Source organism: Hippocampus zosterae, chromosome 4 (genome assembly GCF_025434085.1).
Source record: "Hippocampus zosterae strain Florida chromosome 4, ASM2543408v3, whole genome shotgun sequence".
NCBI classification, from domain to species: Eukaryota; Metazoa; Chordata; class Actinopteri; order Syngnathiformes; family Syngnathidae; genus Hippocampus; species Hippocampus zosterae.
The window spans coordinates 14,649,363-14,664,693 of record NC_067454.1 but is presented as its reverse complement, the minus strand read 5'-3'; the positions used below and the strand labels follow the sequence as shown (position 1 = coordinate 14,664,693).

General features: G+C 42.6%; 1 protein-coding gene across 1 annotated transcript; it reads right to left on the bottom strand.

The window, feature by feature from the left end:
* Positions 1-1,533: 1,533 nt before the first annotated feature.
* ctcf (CCCTC-binding factor (zinc finger protein)) lies at positions 1,534-14,685 on the bottom strand. The gene is made up of 13 exons (XM_052064186.1): positions 14,517-14,685; positions 12,900-13,169; positions 12,639-12,818; positions 11,244-11,610; positions 11,007-11,177; positions 10,755-10,888; positions 10,490-10,610; positions 10,257-10,406; positions 10,012-10,172; positions 9,742-9,924; positions 9,528-9,660; positions 9,306-9,452; positions 1,534-2,885 (listed from the first exon to the last, which is right to left on the bottom strand). Exons 2-13 carry the CDS (start codon positions 13,146-13,148, stop codon positions 2,635-2,637), a joined length of 2,247 nt encoding a protein of 748 aa, XP_051920146.1. The 5' UTR covers positions 13,149-13,169; positions 14,517-14,685; the 3' UTR covers positions 1,534-2,634.
* Between the last annotated feature and the right edge of the window lie 646 nt (positions 14,686-15,331).

Sequence of the window (15,331 nt, the reverse complement as noted above, 5' to 3'; positions counted from 1 at the left end):
ATAACTGCATGTTTTTATTAAATACAATACTGTACAGTAAAATAAACAGAGGGGGTGGCACTTTGGTCAACTGGTTAACATGTCCACCTTGCAGTACAGAGGTCCAAAATTTGAACTTTACCTGACAATTTTCAATACTTAACATATATACAGATAATATGTGGAAATGTGCAGTTTCTGGTCTGTTTCAAGCACAACCAAAAGCAAATACAGTGTGCCGTTTAGAAGATATTCTTTGTGTACAGTAGCATGGTGAAGCAAGACAACTATATTTGTAAATACAAATTCATCACAGTGCGAAGGAGCAATGCCGAAAAAAGTCTTTTATGTTGAAATACAGCACTTCCTCCCGGAAAATGAATATCCGTTGTTGCTGTGGCAACAAGGATGTCCCTCACTCTGTCACTGAATTTGCTTCTCATTATTTGAAGATTCCACGGCTGAGTCCAAATGGAAATAAAAAGCAGACGCAGGGTTTCCACGGCCGATGAAGACTCTAACGGGTCCACAAATGCGGCAGTTCTTCAAGGGTGTCGCCGTTGAAGGCTGTAGGTTCCCTTCGGCCAACCTCCTGGTACAGTAGCCGCTCCAGGGCCAAGTTGGTCCAAGTCAGGCGGCGGAGTGCGGCTGGAAGGCGGGGAAACGTGGCACACTTCCCGATAAACAGAACTGATACACTCCCCTACATTAGATAAAATTCAATTATTTTAAACGCAATTACATATGTACACAATTTAGCAATTGCAATACTGAGGGAAATTTTATGAAACCGGATTTGACCAACTGGGAGATTACATACAATTACATCAATGTACATTTATTATTCAAATCCATCTTAAAACAGAGGCAAATCATGCATTTAATGCCATTCTTTTTTTGTAATCCATTTTAACTGTTCATTCCCCAACGCAAAAATTAAACAGTATGCGCTTGCCTTCAGTGCATAACTAAATGAGCCATGCATAAAAACTGCAGAGTGGTAATTGACTTTAGTAATCTCATCTCACACAAGCATTCATGTGACAGACACATACTTTGCAGTATGTATGTATCTACACAGTTAACTTTTTCTTTAAATAAACCATGAGCCAAGCTATGCTCAACGTGTTTGATGTAGTTTGTAATCACTATTAACTAAACAATTACACAAGTTTGCGAATGAATGTTTAAATTGTACCCGCCTAAATATTTCAAAATGGATCATTCTTAAGGCTAATTGCAAAATGTATTGAATTTAAGCTACATGACTAAATTGTATTTCTTGAACGATTTTGTATCAACTTGCGATTGAGAAATACTTACCTTGCCCCTTCCTTCATTGATCATTTAGTAAAATACTTGAGGTCAACAGATAAATGAACTGAGTTTTAGTATGAAGTCCTCCATTTAATAAAATATATTTGCAAGCAAAATACACAAGTGTTTGTGTTAGTGCTCAGCCAATGTCAATAATCAAAAGCACCGCCGTTTCATTGTACCAAGAATGCACAGAACACTTTTCTGACATACAACTGCACAAACCTAAAACATGAGTCCATGTCTACTTTTTATTGGTTGTACCATCATACATCTGTTCTCAACTGCCTGTCATTTTCAACATCACACTGCCCAGAAAGTATTGCAATCGGTACAAAAAAGAAATCATGAACTCAAGTGGAATGGCTACACAAAGGAGCAAAACAACCCAAACCTTTTCTTTGCACATAAATGATGTTTTGTACATTATGCATAATCTAGGGATGTTACAGTAGCAAGGGAAGATATAAAGTAAGCATTCTAGAAGCTTTGATAAACTAGAATAGGTGTTAAAATAGGGTTTTACTAACCACAGCAAAGAAACAAAAAAAATACAATTAAAAAAATATTCAAAATAATTTTTTGGCTGTAATTACCAACAATAACATTTTCTGGTCTGCAGACAGTAATATTTTATCTCCAGGGGCTAATGGCAGGCTTAAATGAAACTGAAAAGCCGATTCAAAAGATGGCTTTTGGGGAGCAGTCTTCCCAACTGAGAGAGGCTCTTCAGCAAGGACATTGAACAAGAATTGAAAAAGTGCAGAACGATCCATAACTGGGGTGATTTATGTACTTACAATGTTCACACGACGTGATTGATCCTTCCCAACGATAGAGTATGTACCAACTTAAAAAAAATAGTAATAATAAAATACACAAGAGATAAAAATTGGGCTTAAGTGTCTCAAAAGAGGACTATGCACCTTGATCCTTTGGATAGATACATGCACATCTGAATTCAGGGGAAAGAAATCTTTGATAGTGTTGCCAGAGTAGATTTATTAAATTGTGATGTACCTATTTCCTACAAATGCTCTAAACATCAAGGACAACAATGAGAAGGCTTGAGATACTGGCCAATTACAGCCAGCCCTGGACAGAAAATTTCAAAATAAAAGTTTTTTTTTGGGCAGGGGGCAATAAATCCGTATTAAAAGTCTTTATCACTCCTCCATGTCAATGTAAGATTAAAAAGCAAGCCTTAAATTACAACAGCGATCTTTTGTCTATGAAGGATGCGTAAAGTGTTTGTAACCCTAAATGCCATGAATTAGATGTTGCTGTGAAGGGGGAGGGATCTGCGTGTGTGTTTTACAGGTTCACGCCTTGCGTCCATCACCGGTCCATCATGCTGAGTATCATCTCGGGGGTGAGGTCTCCGTTTGGCGGGGCCTCCGACAGCTGCATCTCCTGTTCCTCCTGGGACAGCTCTTCCAGCTGGATAGTGGAGTCACCTTCGCCGACGACCACTTCCTGTGTGGCCCCCTCCTCTTCATTTTCATCTTGCTCGGCGCCCACTTCCTTTTTCACGATGATGTCATCCACCTCTCTGGTGGTCTCGTCCTCCACACGGATGATGGCGGCCACTGTTGAGAGAGCCGTAGGTCAAAGTCAATTTGGAGATAAATTTGACTTGTCAGTGTAGCTTGCTTGAGTAATAGAAAAAAACACACAACAAAAATAATCAAACCAAATCCAGGTTGTCACTCACATGACCCCACACAAAGTTTCCATGGGATCATACAGAAAACTAAGCTTTCAAAGTGACTCATTTTTATTTTTACGCTTAACTCATTTTCACTGGAGCAACCCCCTCAATCCCAGAGTTTTACTGGATTTTGACAGATCTTGCAAGCCCCACAGAATATTTGGTTGCAATGCTATTTAAAGGACACTTTGATTCTCTCCTCTTTCATCTCAAACTGCTTCAAACAACAAAGCGTGTGATGGAAAAAGTGGTCAGGACTGCACGACTGTCCATGTTTTATGTGTTGTGTTTATTATTTTACTTTGTTAACTGTGTTAAGCGCTTTGTTACAGTTGCCGCTGTTATGAAAGCGCTATATAAATCAGCATATATAAATCAGCATGTATAAACATGTAGCCGACCGAAATAAAGTTTGGACTCTCTTCTATCAGCAGAAAAAAAATGGTTGCTATATTTTTCCATTCTTCAGCAATCAGCATTACAAAATGGCTAAGTTTCATGAAAATTGCGATTCCTGTACAAAAAAATGGAGAAAAAGAGCTTTTTGTAAAAGCATGCATTTCAAGCACGTGAGGCACCACTGCCACCTACTGGTCGCTTTTTCAACATGATTCACAATGTAAACTGCTTATTCTCATTCACAGATTGCATCAGACCATCCTCTCTGTGGCGCAATAAATAAACGATTTAAGACGTACGTCCTCGGTAGGCGTGGCCTAATTTTAAATAGACGTCCAAGTACAGTATGTCTTGTGCAATGAAAGAGTTAAAGGAGAACTAATGTTCAGACCACTACAAGAGTTTGACTTACTTTTCATCATCCATTTAAGCTATAATACGACAAACTGACACACATCTGTTACATTTTTGGGGAGGATGTGCCACAGGTTTTTGATCTCGGAAAAAAATTTATAAAATTAAATGTTTTCACATACCTCCCTCTAACTGCTCAAGTACAGTGCACTCCGCTTAATAGAACACCAATTAATAGAGTAATCCGCTTAATAGAGCAAAAGGCTCCGGAACGGATTTGCCTAATGCAATTTCCTATAAAGATACTCCGCTTAGTAGAACAGATCTCCGCTTAATAGAACAGGCCGTAAGCAATGAACATTGTAAACTAGTGGTTTTCGAAGTGTAGCTATCGCGATACTGTACCACTATCGCAAGAAAACGCGGTAGTTCTAGCCGTATACAGTAACAGGTAGCACGCATCACTCCACACATAGACACACGCACGTCACAATGGCTTCAACTTCATTCAAGAGACGAGAGAGAGACGAAGTGTAGCTATCGCGATATTGTACCACTATCGCGAGAAAACGCGGTAGTTCTAGCCGTATACAGTAACAGGTAGCACGCGTCACTCCACACATAGACACACACACGTCACAATGGCTTCAACTTCATTCAAGAGACGAGGGCTATCACCTGCGGATAAGAAGGACATACTCAGACGATACGATGCATTGCCGGATTCTCAGAAGGTACGCCTGCGGTTTCCAGGACTTCCCTCTTATCCAGCGCATTGAGAGGGAAGCCAACCGCAAAATTACGGACTCCTGTTTCCAGACAAAAGTAACGAAATTTTTCTCGTGATTTGAGATGTTTGACTGAAGTTGATTAAAGTTGTTGTTTTGTTGTTTGATTAAAGATATGGACGTCCACAGTCGAAATATCTCTTCTAACTCGTCAGCAGGGGTTTTTCTGCGTGCATAACTTGGTCGTCGACGTGTCCGAAGGTGTACCTAATAAAGTGTCTCCGGTTAATAGAAACCCCGCTTAGTAGAACAGAAGCGCTTCGGCCCAATGGTGTTCTATTAAGCGGAGTGCACTGTATAACCAAAGTTACATACGCCGCTGGTTGGGGAACACAGGTCGAGTTGACATTCATGCTTTGATTAATAAATAAATAAATATATCAGAAGTTACTCCGTATTCGAACGCTATTTTTACTGAATGCGTTTTTTTATTTGGAGAACTGCTTTTTACGTGTTATTGGATGGTGCGGAGAGGGTGGTATGGCGGTATTCTCCCAAAAAATAACTTGAGGGAACAATTTTTTTTAATGACATCGCATTTGCTAATCAGCTACTAGCTTTGCAGTTCGCAAACACAGTACAAGTTGAAATAATGCAAAAATGCTACGTAGACTTTCTAATATTGCACCTTTTAAGTCACTTTTGAAATACTGTACACCACATTGTGATTATGTATGCCATGTCAGCCTCTCTTTATTAGTAGGAGTGGCACCGTCTTCATATTAGTCAATACCAAGGAACCATTCGAAGGATGATGACACTGTGTGGCCAGACGAACGAAAATTCTGACATGCCAGACTTCGCTGTGTAGTGTCCCAAATGCCTCACGACCAATCTGGGACACATCTCTTGGCTCAAAATCGGGCTACATTTATGTCGTCTGACATCTGCATTAAAGATAAATAAAATGAGAATACATCCATCATCCAACCCGCTCATCCTCACAAAGGTTGTGGGCTTGCTGGAGCCTATCGCAGGTGTCTTTGGATAGTCGGCGGGGTACATCCTGAAATGGTTGCCAGCCAATCACAGGACACTCAAAGGCAAACAACCAATCACACAATCATTTCAAGGGACAATTTAGAGAGTTGCCAAAGATGGGCGAGGTTCACCTCAATGTGAACAACTGCGTGAGGAAATAGTTGAACAGTTTAAGGACATGGTTCCGCAATGTACAATTGCAAGGAATTTAGGGATTTCACCATCTACGATATTTTCATCAAGAGGTTCAGAGAATCTGGAGAAATCACTGCATTAGGTTCAGAGAATCTGGAGAAATCACTGCATTACAAGCTGCAAGGCCGAAAACCAACACCAAATGACCGTGATTTTTAACCCCTCAGGGGGCTCTGCATCAAAAACCGACATCAATTTGTAAAGGATCTCACCACATGGGCTCAGGAACACTTCAGAAAACCAATGTCGGTAAATAAAGCTTGGCGCTACATCCCCAAGTGCAACTTAAAACTCTATTATGCTAAGCAAAAGCCATTTATCCACAACGCCCAGAAACACAGCCAGCTTCTCTGGGCCTGAGCTCATCTAAGTGATCGTGGTCTGATGAATTCACATGTCAAATTGTTTTTGCATATTGTGGATGTTGTACCAGCTGGGCCAAAGAGAATAAAAACCACCTGGACTGTTATGGACGTGAAGTTCAAACGCCCACATCCATGATGGTATGAGCCCGTGTTAGTGCCAATGTCATGGCTAACTTTACTGTACACATCTGTGTAGGCACCATTTTGTAGAAGCATATGGTGCCATCCAAGTCATGTCACTTTCATGGATGCCCCTGATTATTTCACCAAGAAACACACAAAAAAAAACCTTAAACCCATCTTCCTCAACTGGCGGACCGTGATCCACGACCGGACCGCCGACCTGCTCTGGCTGGACCGCCGACCCCTGTCCGGACCCTCGGCAAAAATTGTATAAAATAATAAATTATCTAGTGATTTTTATGTAAAACATTTAATATTTTTGGACTATAATCTGCACATTACTGCGATCGCTTGTCAAAATGATCCATTTTATCATCTGGGCGCACGAATAGATGTATTGCAGAGGACGCAGCAGCGCGACTGTGTGTGTATAATGGCTGAGCAGGGCATGTCGGCGATAACGATGCGCTGATTGGCTCCTCTGACCTTAAGGGGTGCCCATACATAAACGTCACGCATTCAAAATGGATGATTGTGTCAGGAAACAGACGCATGCGCGACGCCACAGTGTGCTCACAGCTTCAGCACAGGAGCGCCGCACACAGACAATAAGACAAGACGAATCGCGGGAGGTTTCGATTGTGTGCAGTTTTGCTCCCGTCTACCCGGGGATCTTTGCAGCTGTTTAACAGCATAACACCGCAACATGGTAAATGAACATCCCAATGGCGTCCTCAAATAATATTTGCATGCCTCAGACATTGCATTCACCTATAGTGGAAGAAAAGCACTGCACATTCCTGTGCTCCCTTGTGTCAGTATTTAAAATGGTTCTTAACTCCTCTTCTGATGTATTTTTCAGTGATTTCAGAGGGGATGTGAAAAGGGGAATTGTACAAATGAAAATAATATTTTTGTTTTCATGTTAAGTATTTATTTTGGTAAAATTTGTATTTTATTTTGCTTTTCTTAAATTAAGGGAAAAAAGACAACTACTGTTTAACAAAGTTAAAGTAAAAAATGTCTTATTTCCCTAAAAGGTCCATTTCTATTTTTAAGCAGGCACAACTTAACAAAATAAAAGAATTCCTCTGCCTCAACACAATACCTCTCATTATTTGCTGTGTACTGGCAAAGTGAATAATTGTTATTTTCATGCACCCAATTATTGGTTGGTTGTGAGGAGTGTTGATTTGTATAAGCTTGGATTGACCATACTAAATTGGCATAGAGCCCTGCTCCCCATGACCGCCGAGCATGGCACCGGACCTTGGTCTTATTAAAAAAAAATAACAATAATTAAAAAAAAACTGGACTGACAGCCTTTCTAGTTGAGGACCACTGCCTTAAACCCTTACATTTTCTCCAAAATGGACGATGCGCTTTATAACACGGAGTGCCTAATCTATGCATCGAATTCCAAAATCTGTGAATGTTGCTGTGTGACTTAGAATGAGCTTGACTATCTCATGTTATGCAGACATGCTGTTCATATAGAGCAGGCATGTCCAAAGTCCGGCCCGCGGTCGAATTTCATCCGGCCCTCGGCCCCTGTCATAAAATCAGTGCCGTCTGGCCCGCAGGTTGGGCGCAATGGAACACGTGTTGCATTGACTGAGGTCTCGTAGACTGGGGAGTGATGTTTCATAGAGTACTGCTTCCCTCTAGTGGCTAAATGAGTAATAGCATTTAGACACTAGAGGGCATCACTCACGATTTAACAAGACATCACTCCGTGTTTATATTGACTGATATGTCATATTTCAAATGACCCTTGCAGTTGTGTATATGTGTATTGCTTGTTCATTTCCCTGTTGTTCGAGTCAAAGGTTTTGTGACTATTGAAAAGTCATGGTGATACATTTTATGTTTCAAATCAATCAATTTGCACTCAGGAGACTTCTGTTTAAGAAAAAGTCAAGTGAATAAGCAGTTGCATGTGATATACCCGTTTCAAATGAACCAAAAGAAATTCTTAAGATTGTTGAAATTAAAATAAAAATGGAAATGTGAAACAGACTGGCTTACTAAAATTTGTTGAACAATATTGTTGTTCAATGTAAAGAATGTCAGCCAAGGTCGGCCCCCCGACATTTTACCACATAAAATCTGGCCCCCTTGGCAAAAAGTTTGGACACCCCCGATATAGAGGAAAGGCGGACGGCATGCGGATGTAAAAGGGGAAGGGTCGGTGTGGAAGAGGACGCTAAAGAGACGCACGCCCACCAGTAGGTGGATATAATGCCGGTACGTGCATTAGGCAAAACGGCTTCAGAACGTGAATATGAGTACATTGTTAAATACTTCAATAAAGTACGAGCGAACTCGGATTTGCTCCAGTCGCCTTTTTTAAAAACATGCACTAGCATTCATACATGCTATTGTATGTTTTTAAGATAGCATACATCGGGGGTGCCCAAACTTTTTGGATCGAAGATCTACTTTTCGATCAACTAACCTCCCGGGATCTACTCTTATCGGCGAGCGCATGCGCACACACACGCACGCCATGATGAGAAACAGCCTGAAACGGAGGCATGCGACGCACTTTTGCAGCCTGTTAACTATCGTAGCTCACACATACGTTTAAAGTTCTTTTTCTATTCTTTGCTCGTGCCCTCGGTGAATTGTACACGAAGCAAACTCTGAATGAGAATCATGACGATAAAAGATAGAGCGCAACAGCTCTGATCACAAGCTGCAATTGCAAACTGCTGAGCGCTAACAACTTCCGGTGTTGCAATCACGCGCCACCGTAAATTTAAGATTTACCTGCTTTATTTTATTTTTTTTTTTTGTGAAAATAAGACTGATAAGATGATAAGTGTGTAGTGTATATTAACACAAAAATATATTACTAACATGTACAAAGACACACAAATGGTTGTTTTTTTTTCTTCTCGACACTCCTCGGATCTACTTGGGACCTGTCTTAGATCCACCGGTAGCTCAGGATCTACCTAATGGAATTTCCATGACATCTATTTTTTTAGATCATTTGATTGACTCATAGCACGCCATTGGAGTCTTTGTCTCCCGGAAGCACGTGAACGTCACTGTGAGATATAAAGTCAAGTGCATTGTGACACTCACCGTTTGGCTTGTTCTTTGGGGGGCGCCCACGCTTCCTCTTGACTGGTGGCTCTTCGGGCGCGGCAACGGGAACCACTGGCGGAGCCTGTTCCAATTCGATATCATCCAACAAGTCCTCATCATCTTCAATCTCATCCATATCAGGTTCTGCAAATGCAGCGGGGAAAGTTCACAACTGAAGCGATCGTCCGACAAGGAAATCTACTGAGAAGTGTGCCATACCTGTGTCCTCATCATCATCATGCCTGTCTTGCATCTTCCGCTTCCTGCCCCGGCGATTCTTTTTGGGCTGAGTTCCGTTTTGGTCTCCGGCAACTTCACCAATGCAGTTCTCGCTGTGGCGCAACATGGTGTTCTATGCAACGAATGACAAGAGTTACATGCAGTGCCGAGTGATCTGAAGCGGTCCCAAATCTGTGCTCGGGTTCAGGCCTACCCTGCGGGTGAATGTCTTGCTACACTTGCTGCAGACGAAGGCAGTGGGCACAAAGTTGGGGTCATGGTAGCGTTTGAAATGCATATCCAGAAGCTGCTTCTGTCTGAAGGTCTTCTCGCACTGACTACAGGCAAAAGGCTTCTCCCCAGTGTGCGTACGCTTATGCATGATCATGTGCCGCTCCTGTGGCAAGTGAGGTTTGGCAGGACGGCGTTATGACACGTGACTGCGTTTCGGACCACATGTACAACATTTTGCCCATTGGCTTGCCTGTTTGCAGCAGTAGTCACACTGGTCGCACTTGAAACGTTTCTCATTCTTGTGAGTCTTCTGGTGCTGGATGAGAGCGTATCGCTCGTGGAAAACAGCATCACAGTAACGACACTTCTTTCCCTTCTCAATAAATGAATGCTGCTTTCGTAAGTGAACGCCTGAGAGTGAAAGAGGTATATTTTCAATAGTTTGACAAATTACACACACCCAACACAGACATCAAAAGTGAATGAACACTATACCAAGGTCGCTCTTGCGTGCGATGACGGTGTCACAATGTGGACAATGGAACTTTGCCACATTCTCTGTGTGTTTCTGCAGAATGTGCATCTTCATGGTGCCGCTCTGGGTGAAACGAGCGTGGCAGATGTAGCACTCGTACGGCTTCTCGCCTACAGCAGGAATGAGAATAGGGTCGTGTAAGCAGAAGGTCCTGGGAGATTAAGTGCAGCTCAAACCGCTGGAAGTGTCTCACCTGAGTGTGTCCTCATGTGTCTTTTCAGCTTGTATGTGTCCCTGCTAGCATAGCTGCATAGACTGCACTGGAAGGGCCGCTCCCCAGTGTGAGACCGGATGTGCCTCTTCAACTTGCTCACCTGGGAAAGGAGCAACATGAATACATTGTCAAGAATATATGCACAAGAATTAGCTTTGGTAGAGAAAGTGTTTTTATGTCAGCACGGATTAAAGGTAACAAAGGACAAGCCCGATGATACGTCTTAGCTGATGTGACTGCTCACCTCCACACTGCAGTAGTCGCACATTGAGCACTTGAAGGGCTTCTCGTGCGTGTGCTTGTAACGACGATGACGCACCAATTCTCCACTAGTCACAAAGGCCATGTCACAGTCTGTGCATTTGTGTGGTCGGGTGCCTAAAGGATTTGGGGTAAAAAAATAAAGAGGACAATTTCTCTTCCAGTTCTGACCAATTGTCACAAGATGAAATCAAACGGGAAATCAACCACTCAGTGGCTATGGTATTTTCTCCACCTGTGTGAGTGTTGAGGTGGTTTCTCAGCAGTGTGACCGTTCTAAAGGCCCTTCCGCACAAGTGACATTTGTGCGGTCTTTCATCTGTGTGGCTTTTCATATGTCTGTCCAGGTTGGAGCGTCGTGGACACGTGTAGCTACACAGTTCACACTGGAAGGTCTTCTTTACACCTGGTCAAGATAAGTACAAGTAATAAGTATTGGCCTATTTCTCCTGTGAATATAAACAGGGGATACCTTTCTTCTTGATCTTAGTGGGCTTGGGGGGCTTCATGTTTCCAACAACCTTCTCTGCATTGACCTCTGACAGCAGCCCCTCCTGTTGCTCTTCTTCAAAGTCATACACTGAAACATCCATGTCTCTGTCACCCTCCGCATAGCGCAGGCGGCTCTTTTTCCCCTTCTTTCCCTTTCGGATAGTTGTAATAGGCTGGAAGTCGGGGTCCTTTTGCCATGCCGATTGAGACTCTGGAGGTTCCTGATCAGCCACGTCGGCATCCTCCGGTTCCTCCTCCCCCCCGGTTCCTTGTAGCTCATCATGGACTGCCTGAAGCTCCTCTTGTTCTACAGTTTCCACTTCACCATTGGCCCCCACTTTCACCACCTGAATGAATATACATATTTATGTTTTGTGGTCAAGCTCTTTTGGAGGTGGGAAGTAGCAAAATGCAAACACTGTTACTGTACATATTTAGATTTTCCAGATTGATGATTAAGAGAACTGTTTGATAATGTGGGTCCCAAGGGCGATTTGTGGCTACTTCTACCACTATTTACCTTACATTGTGTGCCAAGCCCCCCAAAATACCCAAAAAAACCCCAAAAAAACATACATACAATACATACATAGGTCACGTATATTTTTCAGTCATCACCGTTCGCCGATTTAGCATTTTTTGCTAGTCAGCTAAACGCATTAGCAAAGCTGTGGAAACATCAAACCTAGCGAGGTCTTGGTTGAAAAGAGGTCTGAAAGAAACCTCTATGTAAACAAGCCTTGCATAAACTGAACAGAAAAAGTAATTAATACTTTTGTACTCAAATAGATAGCTTTTTTTGTTGCAAAATTGTGACTGAATCAGTACTTTTTAACACAGATGTCTACTTCTAGTTAATCTCTGCAATATCTTAATCACACAGAGAAGACAGGACTCCAAAGATTTCGCCCGGTCAAAGGAGCATATGTTTCAATGCTCCCTCTGCAGTCTATTTAAAATATGGTTGTACGTTACTGGGATACTGTAAAAATTGATTAAACATTAATAAACATCAAAGATCAGGAAAAAATCTTTTCCACTTTTCAATTTTAAACCAAAAAAATGGGAGACAACTCATTCCTGTAACACTGCCCCTTAGTGGACAAAGGAGGGATGGGTCTTTCCAATGTTTGGAATGTCCGTGTATCTTCAAAACTGTGGGGCCTTTGTCTCCAAAGTAAAGGCAGAACTGAATATTTACAAATGATAAGTTATGATAAATGCAGAATTGATATCAAAACGGTGTAAATTGTAAATCTGAAAATAACACGTTAAAATTGCGGGAATATTTGTGTGAATTATTTTGAGAAAATCTCTCCCCATATCGTAGGAGGTACCCCCTAAGGAGTTGAACAAAATAACAGTTACTGCTTACCTGGAAGCCTTCAGGTAAGGGCAGGGTGTGACAGATAACTGGCTCTGCATCCTTATTAGCTGATCCATCTACATAGGTTGCCTGGAGGCCATCCACTGTAGTTGAAGTGACTGGGACCTGCACCAGCTGAAGCTGTCCAAGCCCTAAAGCAGCGCCAGCCTGTTCTTCCATATTTACAACCTACAGACAACATTCAGGAATTATAACCAACAGAAACAACATTTGGTATGTAAGCTCTCAATGACTAATCAGCCAATTGACCTGAAGGGTGATGATCTGACCCTCATCTCCACCAGTTACAGTAACTGTGCCCCCTCCCTCCAACACCTCTGTCTTCATTTGCAGCAGGGCCGGATCCAGGGCATCCATCACCATCATCTCCATGTTGCCCGGAACTTCCACTGCTTGTGGGGCTTCCGCTGACCCCTGGATCACAGCATCCCCTGCTTCTGGTAGTACCCCCTCTTCGGGAGCCAGGGCGGTCTCCATGGAAACGACATCGCCCTCCATGGTAACGGGCCAGTCAACACTCTGAGTGTGGTCAACAGTAGAATTGTTAGTGTCATTGTGTCACACAAGTCGGGAAATATGTATAAATATGCACAAATAAATATTTAACTGGAACAATTTTGTACCCAATTACTCATTTTAACTAACATATTACCAGTTGACTCAAAGATTATCCCGTGGTGTGTGTGATTTATTCAAATGTTTTCTGTTGTTGCAGCGAACAATCAATTCGCCCATTTCCTCTTGTAGTAATTTGGGTAGCAGGTAAACTGGAGACCATCACAACTGACCCCACCTAACATGCATTGTTCATGGGCTGTGGGAGGAAGCCATGGTAGAAAATGAAACACGGCCCAGATTCAAACTACCAACCAACCTCAAGTGTGCTCAGCAGATGGACTAAGCAATCCAGCAACGTGCCGTCTTAATGTTAGTATCTTTCAATGAAGTGGATCGTAAGTGGAGATGTATATACTTCACTGAAAAGTAGTTTGTGTGCTTGTCCTTTACCACGTTAGACTTTTGAGCTATCGGTTTTTTCAGGTCTTCGTAACCGGAAACCAGATGGCTGAAGGTGATCAGTGAAGATTATGTGTTAACGAGATACAGCACAACATAACCCACGCCAATTTATGCGAGTTCATTAAAAAATGACCTCTCTCCGGACACACACCTGATGAAGCCATGAGTTCCACGCGGGTATTGCAAGTGTAACTTAGTTTGGCGACATATGGGATCCGTTTGTCGCGAGGCAGCCAAACGTGCACGATAAACCGGACGCAAAATGGCATCAAAGCGGTAGATTGAACCTTTGCACACAAAAAATGTGGCACTTAGCATCCTCGTGAGTCTAACGTGAGCAAATATTTGCTACGACGGCGTGCTGCGGTTTTCCCAAGTGGATCGATTCCAAAAGTGCCTCTTTTGATTAAAAAAAATGTCGGGATCCGAATCGACCGTTTCGCTGTATACGCGATCGATTTCATACTAAACGGCTCATCGGCGCAAACTAAAACGAGAACTTAAATTTGTTTGTTGACTGGGAGGCGCGAGGACGATTGAAAACAGGAAACAAAGGGCACGATAAGATGGACGTCAGGCCTAAAGTAAGTTTAAAGAGAAGCACACATACAGACGACCATCGCCATGTGGTTATCACGAAATAGCACGCAAAAAGCACGAAAACAGTCGCCCCAGACAGGGAGTTGGAGTTTAGAGACAAATTTAGTGAATATTGGATAACGATAGAGGGAGACAAACACCCCCCGCCAGTCGGTAACGTTAAGCCCCACCGTGACACCTAGAGGCCGACGCCAGCTCCTACAAAAACGTTTCCGTGTTTGCGGGTAAAGAATCGCTTCGACTTACCGCAGAGTGCCTCTTTTATGGTTATATTAAGTTCAGTGCCTGTCGAGTGCGGCCAATCGCTTCAATCCTCCGTGGACGTGCGAAAAAGCTGTGCGCAGGCCTGATAAATTTCTCCCGCTTTAGAATAGAGGGCCTCACACAAAATGGCGGGCGTTAAGAGCGAAGGCGCATGCGCACACCCAAGGCCCGGCGGTGAATGGGCGTGGCCCAAATAGTACCGAGGCGCCAGTTTTGAATTCACGCGTGGGCGTGGCGACAGGCACAAGTTGCTTAACATGACGGCATATGCACGTCAAAATTTGGAAACTATTTCGGCGAAATATATATTTTTACGGAAGTAAGCCCCATTTGCTCTGTCAGTTAAGGTTATCCCCCCCCCAAAAAAACACATTTTGGCGAATTAGGAAATCATTCACAGAAACCACCACGGGGGGGCGACTAATCTGCTAACTCGTGCAATCATATAGCCTTGTTTTGTCGACCCCTTTATGCTCGAACTTCTGCATACAGTTTTAGGGGTTAAACGAGCCCACTGAGCATGTTCATTTATCAGTAATCTCTATTATATGTCGCATTGTTTTTCTAATTTAGAATTAGTCCATTAACTATGCATTTTCATTTTTCAAAAAACTAAATAATTTAACCTGCATTTAAAAACACACAGTTGAAGCTCACGTCACTTCTGTTGGAGGTTTATTCCATTTGCGAGCAGCATACCAGCTAAATGCTGCTTCACCATTTTTCTAGGGAATTCTGGGCTCCACTAATTGACCTCAGTATGCGGAACCCTGAGCCTTACTGGTTTTATATCCATT

Bases quoted from the DNA above. Each gene is read 5' to 3' on its own strand.
- ctcf (XM_052064186.1), bottom strand. From the start codon at position 13,148: ATGGAGGGCGATGTCGTTTCCATGGAGACCGCCCTGGCTCCCGAAGAG. The intron at 9,661-9,741 runs GTAGGCCTGAAC...TTCGTTGCATAG, and splicing joins GCAAGACATTCACCCGCAGG to AACACCATGTTGCGCCACAG. The intron at 9,453-9,527 runs GTATGGCACACT...CTGCATTTGCAG, and splicing joins TGATGATGATGAGGACACAG to AACCTGATATGGATGAGATT.